The following is a 15,844-nucleotide window of genomic DNA, read 5'->3' on the forward strand; positions in this document are numbered from 1 at the left end:
AGGTGGGTGTCAGGTGTGTGTCAGGTGTGTGTCAGGTGGGTGTCATGTGTGTGTCAGGTGTGTGTCAGGTGGGTGTCAGGTGGGTGTCAGGTGTGTGTCAGGTGGGTGTCAGGTGGGTGTCAGGTGTGTGTCAGGTGGGTGTCAGGTGGGTGTCAGGTGTGTGTCAGGTGGGTGTCAGGTGTGTGTCAGGTGGGTGTCATGTGTGTGTCATGTGTGTGTCATGTGTGTGTCAGGTGGGTGTCAGGTGGGTGTCAGGTGGGTGTCAGGTGGGTGTCATGTGCGTGTCAGGTGCGTGTCAGGTGCGTGTCATGTGTGTGTGTCAGGTGGGTGTCATGTGGGTGTCATGTGGGTGTCATGTGTGTGTCAGGTAGGTGTCAGGGGGGTGTCATGTTTGTGTCAGGTGTGTGTCAGGTGGGTGTCAGGTGGGTGACAGGTGTGTGTCATGTGTGTGTCAGGGGGGTGTCATGTGTGTGTCAGGTGTGTGTCAGGTGGGTGTCAGGGGGGTGTCAGGTGTGTGTCATGTGTGTGTCAGGGGGGTGTCATGTGTGTGTCAGGTGGGTGTCAGGTGGGTGTCATGTGTGTGTCAGGTAGGTGTCAGGGGGGTGTCATGTTTGTGTCAGGTGTGTGTCAGGTGGGTGTCAGGTGGGTGACAGGTGGGTGTCATGTGTGTGTCATGTGTGTGTCATGTGTGTGTCAGGTGTGTGTCAGGTGTGTGTCAGGTGGGTGTCAGGTGGGTGTCAGGTGGGTGTCAGGTGGGTGACAGGTGTGTGTCAGGTGTGTGTCAGGTGTGTGTCAGGTGGGTGTCAGGTGTGTGTCAGGTGTGTGTCATGTGTGTGTGTCATGTGTGTGTCAGGTGTGTGTCAGGTGTGTGTCATGTGTGTGTCATGTGTGTGTCATGTGTGTGTCATGTGTGTGTCAGGTGGGTGTCAGGTGTGTGTCAGGTGGGTGTCAGGTGGGTGTCAGGTGCGTGTCAGGTGCGTGTCATGTGTGTGTGTCAGGTGTGTGTCAGGTGTGTGTGTCAGGTGGGTGTCAGGGGGGTGTCAGGTGTGTGTCAGGTGTGTGTCAGGTGGGTGTCTTGTGTGTCAGGGGGTGTCAGGTGTGTGTCATGTTTGTGTCAGGTGTGTGTTAGGTGGGTGTCAGGTGGGTGACAGGTGGGTGTCGTGTGTGTCATGTGTGTGTCATGTGTGTGTCATGTGTGTGTCAGGTGGGTGTCAGGTGGGTGACAGGTGTGTGTCAGGTGTGTGTCAGGTGTGTGTCAGGTGTGTGTCAGGTGGGTGTCAGGTGTGTGTCAGGTGTGTGTCAAGTGTGTGTCATGTGTGTGTGTCAGGTGTGTGTGTCAGGTGTGTGTCAGGTGGGTGTCATGTGTGTGTCAGGTGGGTGTCAGGGGGGTGTCAGGTGTGTGTCAGGTGGGTGTCAGATGTGTGTCAGATGTGTGTCAGGTGTGTGTCATGTGTGTGTCATGTGTGTGTCATGTGTGTGTCAGGTGTGTGTCAGGTGGGTGTCAGGTGTGTGTCAGGTGTGTGTCAGGTGTGTGTCATGTGTGTGTCATGTGTGTGTCATGTGTGTGTCAGGTGTGTGTCAGGTGGGTGTCAGGTGGGTGTCAGATGTGTGTCAGGTGGGTGTCAGGTGTGTGTGTCAGGTGGGTGTCGGGTGGGTGTCATGTGGGTGTCATGTGGGTATCATGTGTGTGTCAGGTAGGTGTCAGGGGGGTGTCAGGTGGGTGTCAGGTGTGTGTCAGGTGGGTGTCATGTGTGTGTCATGTGGGTGTCAGGTGTGTGTCAGGTGGGTGTCAGGTGGGTGTCAGGTGTGTGTCAGGTGTGTGTCAGGTGGGTGCCAGGTGTGTGTCAGGTGGGTGTCAGGTGGGTGTCAGGTGGGTGTCAGGTGTGTGTCAGGTGGGTGTCATGTGTGTGTCATGTGTGTGTCATGTGTGTGTCATGTGTGTGTCAGGTGGGTGTCATGTGTGTGTCAGGTGTGTGTCAGGTGTGTGTCAGGTGTGTGTCAGGTGGGTGTCAGGTGGGTGTCAGGTGGGTGTCAGGTGGGTGTCAGGTGTGTGTCAGGTGTGTGTCAGGTGGGTGTCATGTGTGTGTCATGTGTGTGTCAGGTGGGTGTCAGGTGGGTGTCAGGTGCGTGTCAGGTGGGTGTCATGTGCGTGTCAGGTGCGTGTCAGGTGCGTGTCATGTGTGTGTGTCAGGTGGGTGTCAGGTGGGTGTCAGGTGGGTGTCATGTGGGTGTCATGTGGGTGTCATGTGTGTGTGTCAGGTGGGTGTCAGGTGGGTGTCAGGTGGGTGTCATGTGTGTGTCATGTGTGTGTCATGTGTGTGTCAGGTGGGTGTCAGGTGGGTGTCAGGTGCGTGTCAGGTGGGTGTCATGTGCGTGTCAGGTGCGTGTCAGGTGCGTGTCATGTGTGTGTGTCAGGTGGGTGTCAGGTGGGTGTCATGTGGGTGTCATGTGGGTGTCATGTGTGTGTGTCAGGTGGGTGTCAGGTGGGTGTCAGGTGGGTGACAGGTGTGTGTCATGTGTGTGTCAGGGGGGTGTCATGTGTGTGTCATGTGTGTGTCAGGGGGGTGTCATGTGTGTGTCAGGTGTGTGTCAGGTGGGTGTCAGGGGGGTGTCAGGTGGGTGTCATGTGTGTGTCAGGTAGGTGTCAGGGGGGTGTCATGTTTGTGTCAGGTGTGTGTCAGGTGGGTGTCAGGTGGGTGTCAGGTGGGTGTCATGTGTGTGTCATGTTTGTGTCATGTGTGTGTCATGTGTGTGTCAGGTGTGTGTCAGGGGGGTGTCAGGTGGGTGTCATGTGTGTGTCAGGTAGGTGTCAGGGGGGTGTCATGTTTGTGTCAGGTGTGTGTCAGGTGGGTGTCAGGTGGGTGTCAGGTGGGTGTCATGTGTGTGTCATGTTTGTGTCATGTGTGTGTCATGTGTGTGTCAGGTGTGTGTCAGGTGTGTGTCAGGTGGGTGTCAGGTGGGTGTCAGGTGGGTGACAGGTGTGTGTCAGGTGTGTGTCAGGTGTGTGTCAGGTGGGTGTCAGGTGTGTGTCAGGTGTGTGTCATGTGTGTGTGTCAGGTGGGTGTCAGGTGGGTGTCAGGTGTGTGTCAGGGGGGTGTCAGGTGTGTGTCAGGTGGCTGTCAGGTGTGTGTCATGTGTGTGTCATGTGTGTGTCATGTGTGTGTCATGTGTGTGTCAGGTGTGTGTCAGGTGGGTGTCAGGTGGGTGTCAGGTGCGTGTCAGGTGCGTGTCATGTGTGTGTGTCATGTGTGTGTGTCAGGGGTGTGTCAGGTGTGTGTCAGGTGGGTGTCTTGTGTGTCAGGGGGTGTCAGGTGTGTGTCAGGTGTGTGTCATGTTTGTGTCAGGTGTGTGTTAGGTGGGTGTCAGGTGGGTGACAGGTGGGTGTCGTGTGTGTCATGTGTGTGTCATGTGTGTGTCAGGTGGGTGTCAGGTGGGTGACAGGTGTGTGTCAGGTGTGTGTCAGGTGTGTGTCAGGTGGGTGTCAGGTGTGTGTCAGGTGTGTGTCAAGTGTGTGTCATGTGTGTGTGTCAGGTGTGTGTGTCAGGTGGGTGTCATGTGTGTGTCAGGTGGGTGTCAGGGGGGTGTCAGGTGTGTGTCAGGTGGGTGTCAGATGTGTGTCAGGTGTGTGTCATGTGTGTGTCATGTGTGTGTCATGTGTGTGTCATGTGTGTGTCAGGTGTGTGTCAGGTGGGTGTCAGATGTGTGTCAGGTGTGTGTCATGTGTGTGTCAGGTGGGTGTCAGATGTGTGTCAGGTGGGTGTCAGGTTTGTGTGTCAGGTGGGTGTCGGGTGTCAGGGCTCCAGACTAACTTTTTTCACTAGGAGCACTGTGGCCCCTAAATGAAAATTTTAGGGGCACAACCTGAAAATTTAGGGGCGCATAACGTAAATCAACATGCAAACCAGATCTTCTAATTTCCACTGTATTATAAATACACTAAATAAAATAAATAAAGTAAATAAATACTTTAATTATAGATGCAAAAATTACAATCTGCTTTTTCAAATTCAGTGTCAGATTTTATTCTGCACTTTTGAAGATGCAACAAGAAGGTAAACTGACAGCACCATCGCTGTCATGACAGAAAAAATAATAAAAAAATTACCATAAATTTAGAATAAAAAAAGTTTTTAGTAACAAGTGATTACCATAATAACCTTTCGGTCATTTCACAGTTAAGAACAATACTTAAATGTATGTAAACATTAGGGGATGGAAATTCATGTTGGCGACACCAAATACGTGCAGCCAAGATGCACAATAATTTGAGATCACCCAGATGGACGTAACGCTGCACAGATCACCTGGTGTGAGACATATTTTTGTTTTTGCTCTAACATCAGCTGTCAATCAAAACCAAAATATCACCAGAAAGGGGCGGAAGCAAGACCCCAACCTGACCAAACACAGCTGGAAATTTAGTACTGAACTGACTGAAAGCTGCCCTACAGACTACAAAACAATGCATTATGGGACATGCGTCCTGATGGGTTTTTGTAGTTCACAGATCAATTAAAATAATTTAAAATACCAACTGATTTAAAAAAGGCTACATACATCACAAAACATTGAAATAATTATAAAAGATGTAATATCACAGATCATACTTAGGGGGAGAGGCATAATTATTAAATTGAATGTTAAGGACAACTCCAACTTCCTGTTGCAGCTTCGCCTTCATGCCCCCCCCCCCCCGGGCGCTGGTTCATCTCAAACACGTCTATCGTTGCATATTCCACACGTGTTTTAAGTGCGTCTAAGACTAAATCGTGTTGTCGCTCACACGTGTTTATGTTCGAGCCCCGTTAGCTGTCACTCATGTAGGTGTGGGACATTTATGCTCCTCAGCTGACCATCTCCCGCGGGAGCGGTGTGCTGTCGTTACAGCCGTGCATGAGAGCCGTGGTTTGCTTCGCGAGTTTGAGACCCCTGCTGTACACTCTGGCACTGGTACACTAGCCGCAGGTCGAAAGAACGAATCAATAGTTCGCTCGCTCATAGCTCAGACGCACATATCAGGTTGTGATGATTTGTCTCCGTTTCCTTCCCACAGACGTTAACGCGCACTCGATTATCTCTAGGCCCCGCCCCTCCACATATTTTAGCCACTTGCAGTGACTTTCCCTATTCTGTGCGACTGGATGTAAAATTCAGTCGCACAGTCTCAAATTTTGGTCGCAAAATGCGAGCAAATGGTCGCAGTCTGGAGCCCTGGGTGTGTGTCGGGTGTGTGTCAGGTGTGTGTCATGTGTGCGTCAGGTGTGCGTCATGTGTGTGTCCGGTGTGTGTCAGGTGTGTGTCAGGTGGGTGTCATGTGTGTGTCATGTGGGTGTCAGGTGTGTGTCATGTGTGTGTCATGTGTGTGTCAGGTGGGTGTCAGGTGGGTGTCATGTGCGTGTCAGGTGGGTGTCAGGTGGGTGTCAGGTGGGTGTCAGGTGGGTGTCATGTGCGTGTCAGGTGTGTGTCAGGTGTGTGTCAGGTGTGTGTCAGGTGTGTGTCATGTGTGTGTGTCATGTGTGTGTCAGGGGGGTGTCAGGTGTGTGTCAGGTGTGTGTCAGGTGGGTGTCATGTGTGTGTGTCAGGGGGGTGTCAGGTGGGTGTCAGGTGTGTGTCAGGTGGGTGTCATGTGTGTGTCATGTGTGTGTCATGTGGGTGTCAGGTGTGTGTCATGTGTGTGTCATGTGTGTGTCAGGTGGGTGTCATGTGCGTGTCAGGTGGGTGTCAGGTGGGTGTCATGTGCGTGTCAGGTGCGTGTCAGGTGTGTGTCAGGTGTGTGTCAGGTGTGTGTCATGTGTGTGTGTCAGGTGTGTGTCAGGTGTGTGTCAGGGGGGTGTCAGGGGGGTGTCAGGTATGTGTCATGTGTGTGTCAGGTGGGTGTCAGGGGGGTGTCAGGTGTGTGTCATGTGTGTGTCAGGTGGGTGTCATGTGTGTGTCAGGTGGGTGACAGGTGGGTGTCATGTGTGTGTCATGTGTGTGTCATGTGTGTGTCAGGTGGGTGACAGGTGGGTGTCAGGTGGGTGACAGGTGTGTGTCAGGTGTGTGTCATGTGTGTGTCAGGTGTGTGTCAGGTGTGTGTCAGGTGTGTGTCAGGTGTGTGTCATGTGTGTGTGTCAGGTGTGTGTCAGGTGGGTGTCAGGTGGGTGACAGGTGGGTGTCATATGTGTGTCATGTGTGTGTCAGGTGTGTGTCAGGTGTGTGTCAGGTGTGTGTCAGGTATGTGTCATGTGTGTGTGTCAGGTGTGTGTCAGGTGTGTGTCATGTGTGTGTGTCAGGTGTGTGTCAGGTGGGTGTCAGGTGTGTGTCAGGGGGGTGTCAGGTGTGTGTCAGGTGGGTGTCAGGTGTGTGTCAGGGGGGTGTCATGTGTGTGTCATGTGTGTGTCAGGGGGGTGTCATGTGTGTGTCAGGTGTGTGTCAGGTGGGTGTCAGGGGGGTGTCAGGTGGGTGTCATGTGTGTGTCAGGTAGGTGTCAGGGGGGTGTCATGTTTGTGTCAGGTGTGTGTCAGGTGGGTGTCAGGTGGGTGTCAGGTGGGTGTCATGTGTGTGTCATGTTTGTGTCATGTGTGTGTCATGTGTGTGTCAGGTGTGTGTCAGGGGGGTGTCAGGTGGGTGTCATGTGTGTGTCAGGTAGGTGTCAGGGGGGTGTCATGTTTGTGTCAGGTGTGTGTCAGGTGGGTGTCAGGTGGGTGTCAGGTGGGTGTCATGTGTGTGTCATGTTTGTGTCATGTGTGTGTCATGTGTGTGTCAGGTGTGTGTCAGGTGTGTGTCAGGTGGGTGTCAGGTGGGTGTCAGGTGGGTGACAGGTGTGTGTCAGGTGTGTGTCAGGTGTGTGTCAGGTGGGTGTCAGGTGTGTGTCAGGTGTGTGTCATGTGTGTGTGTCAGGTGGGTGTCAGGTGGGTGTCAGGTGTGTGTCAGGGGGGTGTCAGGTGTGTGTCAGGTGGCTGTCAGGTGTGTGTCATGTGTGTGTCATGTGTGTGTCATGTGTGTGTCATGTGTGTGTCAGGTGTGTGTCAGGTGGGTGTCAGGTGGGTGTCAGGTGCGTGTCAGGTGCGTGTCATGTGTGTGTGTCATGTGTGTGTGTCAGGGGTGTGTCAGGTGTGTGTCAGGTGGGTGTCTTGTGTGTCAGGGGGTGTCAGGTGTGTGTCAGGTGTGTGTCATGTTTGTGTCAGGTGTGTGTTAGGTGGGTGTCAGGTGGGTGACAGGTGGGTGTCGTGTGTGTCATGTGTGTGTCATGTGTGTGTCAGGTGGGTGTCAGGTGGGTGACAGGTGTGTGTCAGGTGTGTGTCAGGTGTGTGTCAGGTGGGTGTCAGGTGTGTGTCAGGTGTGTGTCAAGTGTGTGTCATGTGTGTGTGTCAGGTGTGTGTGTCAGGTGGGTGTCATGTGTGTGTCAGGTGGGTGTCAGGGGGGTGTCAGGTGTGTGTCAGGTGGGTGTCAGATGTGTGTCAGGTGTGTGTCATGTGTGTGTCATGTGTGTGTCATGTGTGTGTCATGTGTGTGTCAGGTGTGTGTCAGGTGGGTGTCAGATGTGTGTCAGGTGTGTGTCATGTGTGTGTCAGGTGGGTGTCAGATGTGTGTCAGGTGGGTGTCAGGTTTGTGTGTCAGGTGGGTGTCGGGTGTCAGGGCTCCAGACTAACTTTTTTCACTAGGAGCACTGTGGCCCCTAAATGAAAATTTTAGGGGCACAACCTGAAAATTTAGGGGCGCATAACGTAAATCAACATGCAAACCAGATCTTCTAATTTCCACTGTATTATAAATACACTAAATAAAATAAATAAAGTAAATAAATACTTTAATTATAGATGCAAAAATTACAATCTGCTTTTTCAAATTCAGTGTCAGATTTTATTCTGCACTTTTGAAGATGCAACAAGAAGGTAAACTGACAGCACCATCGCTGTCATGACAGAAAAAATAATAAAAAAATTACCATAAATTTAGAATAAAAAAAGTTTTTAGTAACAAGTGATTACCATAATAACCTTTCGGTCATTTCACAGTTAAGAACAATACTTAAATGTATGTAAACATTAGGGGATGGAAATTCATGTTGGCGACACCAAATACGTGCAGCCAAGATGCACAATAATTTGAGATCACCCAGATGGACGTAACGCTGCACAGATCACCTGGTGTGAGACATATTTTTGTTTTTGCTCTAACATCAGCTGTCAATCAAAACCAAAATATCACCAGAAAGGGGCGGAAGCAAGACCCCAACCTGACCAAACACAGCTGGAAATTTAGTACTGAACTGACTGAAAGCTGCCCTACAGACTACAAAACAATGCATTATGGGACATGCGTCCTGATGGGTTTTTGTAGTTCACAGATCAATTAAAATAATTTAAAATACCAACTGATTTAAAAAAGGCTACATACATCACAAAACATTGAAATAATTATAAAAGATGTAATATCACAGATCATACTTAGGGGGAGAGGCATAATTATTAAATTGAATGTTAAGGACAACTCCAACTTCCTGTTGCAGCTTCGCCTTCATGCCCCCCCCCCCCCCGGGCGCTGGTTCATCTCAAACACGTCTATCGTTGCATATTCCACACGTGTTTTAAGTGCGTCTAAGACTAAATCGTGTTGTCGCTCACACGTGTTTATGTTCGAGCCCCGTTAGCTGTCACTCATGTAGGTGTGGGACATTTATGCTCCTCAGCTGACCATCTCCCGCGGGAGCGGTGTGCTGTCGTTACAGCCGTGCATGAGAGCCGTGGTTTGCTTCGCGAGTTTGAGACCCCTGCTGTACACTCTGGCACTGGTACACTAGCCGCAGGTCGAAAGAACGAATCAATAGTTCGCTCGCTCATAGCTCAGACGCACATATCAGGTTGTGATGATTTGTCTCCGTTTCCTTCCCACAGACGTTAACGCGCACTCGATTATCTCTAGGCCCCGCCCCTCCACATATTTTAGCCACTTGCAGTGACTTTCCCTATTCTGTGCGACTGGATGTAAAATTCAGTCGCACAGTCTCAAATTTTGGTCGCAAAATGCGAGCAAATGGTCGCAGTCTGGAGCCCTGGGTGTGTGTCGGGTGTGTGTCAGGTGTGTGTCATGTGTGCGTCAGGTGTGCGTCATGTGTGTGTCCGGTGTGTGTCAGGTGTGTGTCAGGTGGGTGTCATGTGTGTGTCATGTGGGTGTCAGGTGTGTGTCATGTGTGTGTCATGTGTGTGTCAGGTGGGTGTCAGGTGGGTGTCATGTGCGTGTCAGGTGGGTGTCAGGTGGGTGTCAGGTGGGTGTCAGGTGGGTGTCATGTGCGTGTCAGGTGTGTGTCAGGTGTGTGTCAGGTGTGTGTCAGGTGTGTGTCATGTGTGTGTGTCATGTGTGTGTCAGGGGGGTGTCAGGTGTGTGTCAGGTGTGTGTCAGGTGGGTGTCATGTGTGTGTGTCAGGGGGGTGTCAGGTGGGTGTCAGGTGTGTGTCAGGTGGGTGTCATGTGTGTGTCATGTGTGTGTCATGTGGGTGTCAGGTGTGTGTCATGTGTGTGTCATGTGTGTGTCAGGTGGGTGTCATGTGCGTGTCAGGTGGGTGTCAGGTGGGTGTCATGTGCGTGTCAGGTGCGTGTCAGGTGTGTGTCAGGTGTGTGTCAGGTGTGTGTCATGTGTGTGTGTCAGGTGTGTGTCAGGTGTGTGTCAGGGGGGTGTCAGGGGGGTGTCAGGTATGTGTCATGTGTGTGTCAGGTGGGTGTCAGGGGGGTGTCAGGTGTGTGTCATGTGTGTGTCAGGTGGGTGTCATGTGTGTGTCAGGTGGGTGACAGGTGGGTGTCATGTGTGTGTCATGTGTGTGTCATGTGTGTGTCAGGTGGGTGACAGGTGGGTGTCAGGTGGGTGACAGGTGTGTGTCAGGTGTGTGTCATGTGTGTGTCAGGTGTGTGTCAGGTGTGTGTCAGGTGTGTGTCAGGTGTGTGTCATGTGTGTGTGTCAGGTGTGTGTCAGGTGGGTGTCAGGTGGGTGACAGGTGGGTGTCATATGTGTGTCATGTGTGTGTCAGGTGTGTGTCAGGTGTGTGTCAGGTGTGTGTCAGGTATGTGTCATGTGTGTGTGTCAGGTGTGTGTCAGGTGTGTGTCATGTGTGTGTGTCAGGTGTGTGTCAGGTGGGTGTCAGGTGTGTGTCAGGGGGGTGTCAGGTGTGTGTCAGGTGGGTGTCAGGTGTGTGTCAGGTGTGTGTCAGGTGGGTGTCAGGTGGGTGTCAGGTGGCTGTCAGGTGTGTGTCATGTGTGTGTCAGGTGTGTCTCAGGTGTGTGTCAGGTGTGTGTCATGTGTGTGTCATGTGTGTGTCAGGTGTGTGTCAGGTGGGTGTCAGGTGTGTGTGTCAGGTGTGCGTCATGTGTGCGTCATGTGTGCGTCAGGTGGGTGTCAGGTGGGTGTCAGGTGGGTGTCAGGTGGCTGTCAGGTGTGTGTCATGTGTGTGTCAGGTGTGTGTCAGGTGTGTGTCAGGTGTGTGTCAGGTGTGTGTCATGTGTGTGTCAGGTGGGTGTCAGGTGTGTGTCAGGTGTGTGTCAGGTGTGTGTCATGTGTGTGTCAGGTGGGTGTCAGGTGGGTGTCAGGTGGGTGTGTCAGGTGTGCAGGGCATCATGGAAAACATGGAGGACATTGTTCCCCGAGCACCAGGGTTGGGAAGCACTGGTTTAGCGGCAGCTGTAAAACAAAAAGAGCAGAAACAAAACCAAACAGAGAACTTCTGTTCTGGGTTGAGGTGGTCCCGATCCGAGGACCCCCAACGGTTCTGACAGAACCACCGTCACAGGGTTTGAGGTCCGACTCCAAAAGGACTGAATCAGCTGGATTTCCGGTTTAACATGATTCAAAGAAATGAAGGCTTATTTGTTTAAACTCATTTTTTTTAACCGCGAAAACAGGCCGTGACATAAAAGATTTAAGCTAAACTAAAATAGAACTTTCAGGGATAGATTAGGATTTTAGGATCCACCCGTCAGGAGAGCTAAAAAGCTGAGACGCTTCTAAATCATCAAACTGAAAAAAAAGAATGTTGCAAGGAGGGGGGCCCTTGAACGGAGCCCTGGGGGACTCCAGACTAAAGGGAGAGCTGGAGCACCTCAGACTTGTAACCCCCCCCCCCCCTCTTTCTCTTTCTGTAACCCCTTTCCTTCTTCATCACACCGTTAGAGTTCTGTCTTAACCGTGAAAACCTGCTGAGATCGATCAGATTGAACCCAAAAACAGGAATCTTAAAATGCTGGAAAAAGATTCATACCAAATCCTGAGTCGGAACCATCAACTGAACCTTAAAGCAACGGAAAAACCACACATTTTGATAAATGACGGACATTGGACCACAACGATCCTGGTCTGTTTTTGTCAACTTCTCCAAGTTTAGATTTCAAGTTTCAAATAGAAGAGCTGATTTTATTTTTAGTGAGTAATGTCTTACAGAGACAGCAGCTTTCACCACATTTAACTGGAAACAGCTGAGTCTGGACTGTCAGAGATCCACCAGGAGTCTTCTGGCTGCAGACCTGAAAGCAGAAGATTAAAGGATCTGCGGTTCTGCAGGCCCACATCCACAAACTGCTTTTATTTGTTCCAGTTCAGACTAGGCTCAGCTCTCCTGGAGGCGGAGCTCCGGCCAGCGGAGGCGCTGAGGCAGCTGCTGCTCCACAGCCTGCAGCGAGGAGACAGCCTCCAGAACCAGAACCAGAAGCTGCAGGAGGACAACCAGCGGCTGAAGCAGGAGCAGCAACGCATCTGTGCAGAGTAAACAAGCACAACACACACACATGCACACACAGGCATATGCACACATGCACAGGTAGTGATAGATAAGATGAAGATGCATTATTGGTCTCAGCTTGGGAAATGGGGTTTTTGCAGCGTCAACGTTAGGCTCAAAGATACAAACACACAACCAATGGGTGACAATAAAAAACCAGAACAATCAATCAGAACAAGAACCATCAGTGAAAAACAATTGGTTTGCATGACAACTCTGGAGAAAAACAGACAGACATCAAATGGGTTTATCGACAGCCATCCCTTCATCTCCACTTTATCTTTATGTAAACACACATTCACAGGTACACACACATTCACAGGTACACACACATGCACAGGTACACACACAGGCACAGGTACACGTGCACACACACAAATGAATGCCTACACTCACACAGATAAAAACACACAGATGGATGCACTCCCACATGGGATGCACACATGCATTCATGCATAATTATGTGCTAACATGTAAAAACTCACACATGCATACATACATGTGTTGCACATGTGCGCACATACTTTCACATATGGATGATCACATGCATGTGCAAATGCATGCACACACACACATTTACAAAGCATTCATAAACACATACACACAAATACTTGCACATTGTTTGTATTGGACACATCGAAAACATACACATCTGCATGTGAACAACACATATATGAACATGGACACATGTGCATGTGCATCCATGCACACACTTACAAAACATGCATGCTCACACACACATACATGGACGCACACGTGCACTCACCTTCACACAAGGTGAATGTGCTGTGCATGATGGGGGTGAAAACATCAAAGATTCCAGAATGAATCCAGAACCGCGTCAGTCTGACCTCCGTGTGAACTTTCTGATGACATCACTGATGACATTACTGATGACATCACATACAGGAACCTCTAACCCGAGGAGAGACGTTCCACCATGGCTCCACATCAGACTTTCTCAGCTTTCACTTCCTCCATCCATGGTTCCTCTGAATCATGACTGAACTCTGTCAGGGAGGGGGGGGCACTTCCTGTTCGTCACAGTGAGCTATGAGATGACGTTAGAACGTGTTGGGGGGGGGGGGGGGGGGACTGATGTGTTTGCCTCCCTAACAAACACCCCTAAACACGTCTGGGCTCCTAAAGTAATCAGTTACTTCGCTTTGATGAAGTTATGATTACATTTATGTCAGGAAACAAAAGAAAAAGTGTCACATAATGAGATAAAACTTTAACAATAATAATAATCTATTTTATTTAAAAGTTCCTTTTAAGAAACTCAGGGACACTGTAGCAAAACAAAGGGTCAGGAATTCTCAATTAAAACATAATAAATAACTAGAAGGAGCTGCATTTCCAGAAGAAAATGCAGGGTTGAATGCTGTACTGCTGAATGAAAGCTGAATTAGCTGAAGAAATGGCTGAACTGTACTGGAAAAACCTTGAAAAGTTAAAGTTGCAAAAGTCCTAGCAGGAATAAGCTGAAAAAGTTGAACATTGTAGTAGTAGAATGGCTAAAATAGGTCCAAATATTTAGAAGGAGTTAAGCATTAAAGCTGAAATTGTTGAAAAATGGCTGAACTGTTGAAAATGTGAAGATGTTGCTAATAAGGCTAAAAGTGCTAGCACTGAAATCAGCATCATCAACTGACTCAAAAAAACACATTGTTTGAGAGTATCATATTGGTAAAAGCTACATGTTCTAAGTTGATAGAAAATCCACTTTTTTCAAAATGGCAGCTTTTCTATTAATTTTATCTCCATAGCAACCATTTTACTTGTGGGTCGCCTGGGGATGACGAACAAGTCAACGTCAGTTTCAGACAAATTGGAAAAAGTAAACCTCTGGACGTGCTTAGCAACAAAGTTTGTTTGCTAACCAAGCCCACATTCCATATATGTCCAGATCCAGTGAATTTCAATATGTTTAGTTCCAGCCATGGATGAAGTTTTTTGCAATATTTGCTTCAGATTTTGTCAGAAAATGGCTTTCAAACTGTAGGTAGTGTTGCCATCCCATAATAATTGAAAAATCTTTGTTGAAATCCAAAGCCTTGTGAACATTTAAATGTTTGAACGGTGTCTGTAGCTCAGGGGTCGGCAACCTTTTTTACTCAAAGAGCCATTTGGGACCGCCCCTAATAAAAAAGAAAGCTCCCGGAGCCACAACCCGTTTTGACATCATTATATATATTATGCATGTATATATTATTCAAAGGTGCTCATTACGTCGATCGCGATCTACCGGTCGATCTTCAATGACATGAGTGTAGATCGCGGGCCAGAAAAGATAAAAAAAAAAGTACTTCTTTAAAATCCACCAGCCAATCAAAATCCTCACTGAGAAGTACAGGACTTGATTGACATGGAGATTGGCCAATCGGAGATCGTCTGAAGCATACACCGCTGCAAAGAATGTGGAGAGATCAGGATTGTTATTTTGAAGAGTTCTACTTGGTAATCATGTTTCCATGTTTGAGTTCATAAAATCATCCCAGAGAAAGTCTCTGCTTCAACTCCTGCAGGGAAAGCTGCGTCTGAATCTGACGCCCGTGTTTTCATCTCTCTGACAGAGTTTGAAGCCAAAGCACCTCCCCCGCCTCTCCACCTGCTTTTCCTCTCTACCTGTTCACCTGTTCATATCCTCTGCAGCTGGGATTTGTTTACCCCGCGCTCCTCAGTGTGTCCTACACAGAAAGCGCTAAATACGGTAGTCGGGTCGCTCCAGCTCAGCACAAGGATGAAAGAGCCGGACGCAGGTTATAGCGGGGATAGAGCGGGTTAAGCAAATGAATGGAAGAAGGCGGTCCGCTGAAGAAATATTCAATATTGTACACATTTTACTTTTAGTCTGAACTATCTTTTATTTAGAAAAATCTTTTATTTTATCAGTCCAGTATGAAAAAAAAACATCAACAAAAGCTGGGTCTGGCGGTTTTCAGAAGACTTTTCGGCTGGAAACCTGTGACTCTATCTGGCAACGAGTTGGTCTCTGCCCCGCGGCACGTCAAGTTCCCGGCAGAAGATCGGAGTGTTTCTTGAAGCCGCCCCGCGTGCCTCTTCCTGCTATCAGCTCTGCAGGTCTCGCCCGATAAATACGAGCTCATTACGAAGCTGTTTATTTACGTGGCTCATGCTTCGTGCGGAGCTAGCAGTGCCTTTGCCATGAAAAATGAAAAAACTAAAATAAAATTTAATTATTATAAAATACTCATTATTTTCCAAAGTCACAGGGAGCCACAACAGATGGATGAAAGAGCCACATGTGGCTCCGGAGCCATGGGTTGCCGACCCCTGCTCTAGCTGAAAGCATGTTGAAGTTACAATGGTTAAAAGAAACAAAGGTTTTCACGGATTATCCTTGTATTTAAATGGAGCATAACTCCTGGAAAATCCTGGAAAATGTTGAAAGGTTCAAGGATTTGAAGGACCAAAAGTTATAGCAGAAAGGATTAAGCTTAAAGAGTTGAACCTTTTAATAGTGGAATCGTTAAAATAGGTAAAAACTGAAGTTTAAAATCGCCTCACATTTAAGCACAAAATGGCAGCCAAAGCTTAGTTGGTGTTGCCATCCCATAATAATTTCAAAACGTTTATTGAAGTCCAAATTCTTGTGAGCAGTTTAATGTTTGAACGGTGTCTCTAGCTAAAGGCATGTTAAAGTTATATTGGTTGAAAGAAACAAAAGTTTGCAAGGATTTTCAATGTATTTCAATGAAGCAAAAATCTTGGAAAATCCTGGAATATTTTCAAAGGTTCAAGGATTTGAAGGACCAAAAATATCTGAAAGGATTAAGCTGAAAGATCTGAACATTGTAATAGTAAAATGGTTAAAATAGCTAAAAACTGAAGTTTTAAATCGCCTCACATTTAGGCTCAAAATGGCAGCCAAACCATAGTTGGTGTTGCCATCCCATAATAATTTCAAAACTTTTATTAAAGTCCAAAGTCCTGTGAGCAGTTTAATGTTTGAACGGTGTTTCTAGCCAAAGACATGTTGAAGTTATTATGGTTGAAAGAAACAAAGGTTTCAAGGATTCTCTATGTATTTTAATGGAGCAGAAATCTTGGAAAACCCTGGAAAATCCTGGAATATCT

General features: G+C 48.5%; 1 protein-coding gene across 3 annotated transcripts in view; it reads left to right on the forward strand.

Moving 5' to 3' along the window:
- LOC101166932 (DNA repair protein XRCC4-like) overlaps window positions 1-15,844 on the forward strand; it is a 28,475-nt gene that overhangs the window by 4,351 nt on the left and 8,280 nt on the right. For all 3 annotated transcript variants that reach the window (XM_023960397.1, XM_023960399.1, XM_023960398.1), the window contains exon 4: window positions 11,561-11,727. In XM_023960397.1, coding sequence (XP_023816165.1) covers window positions 11,561-11,727 — 167 coding nt within the window. The remainder of the gene's footprint in view (window positions 1-11,560; window positions 11,728-15,844) is intronic.

The sequence above is a fragment of the Oryzias latipes genome, chromosome 12 (assembly GCF_002234675.1).
Source record: "Oryzias latipes chromosome 12, ASM223467v1".
In the NCBI taxonomy this organism is placed as follows: Eukaryota; Metazoa; Chordata; class Actinopteri; order Beloniformes; family Adrianichthyidae; genus Oryzias; species Oryzias latipes.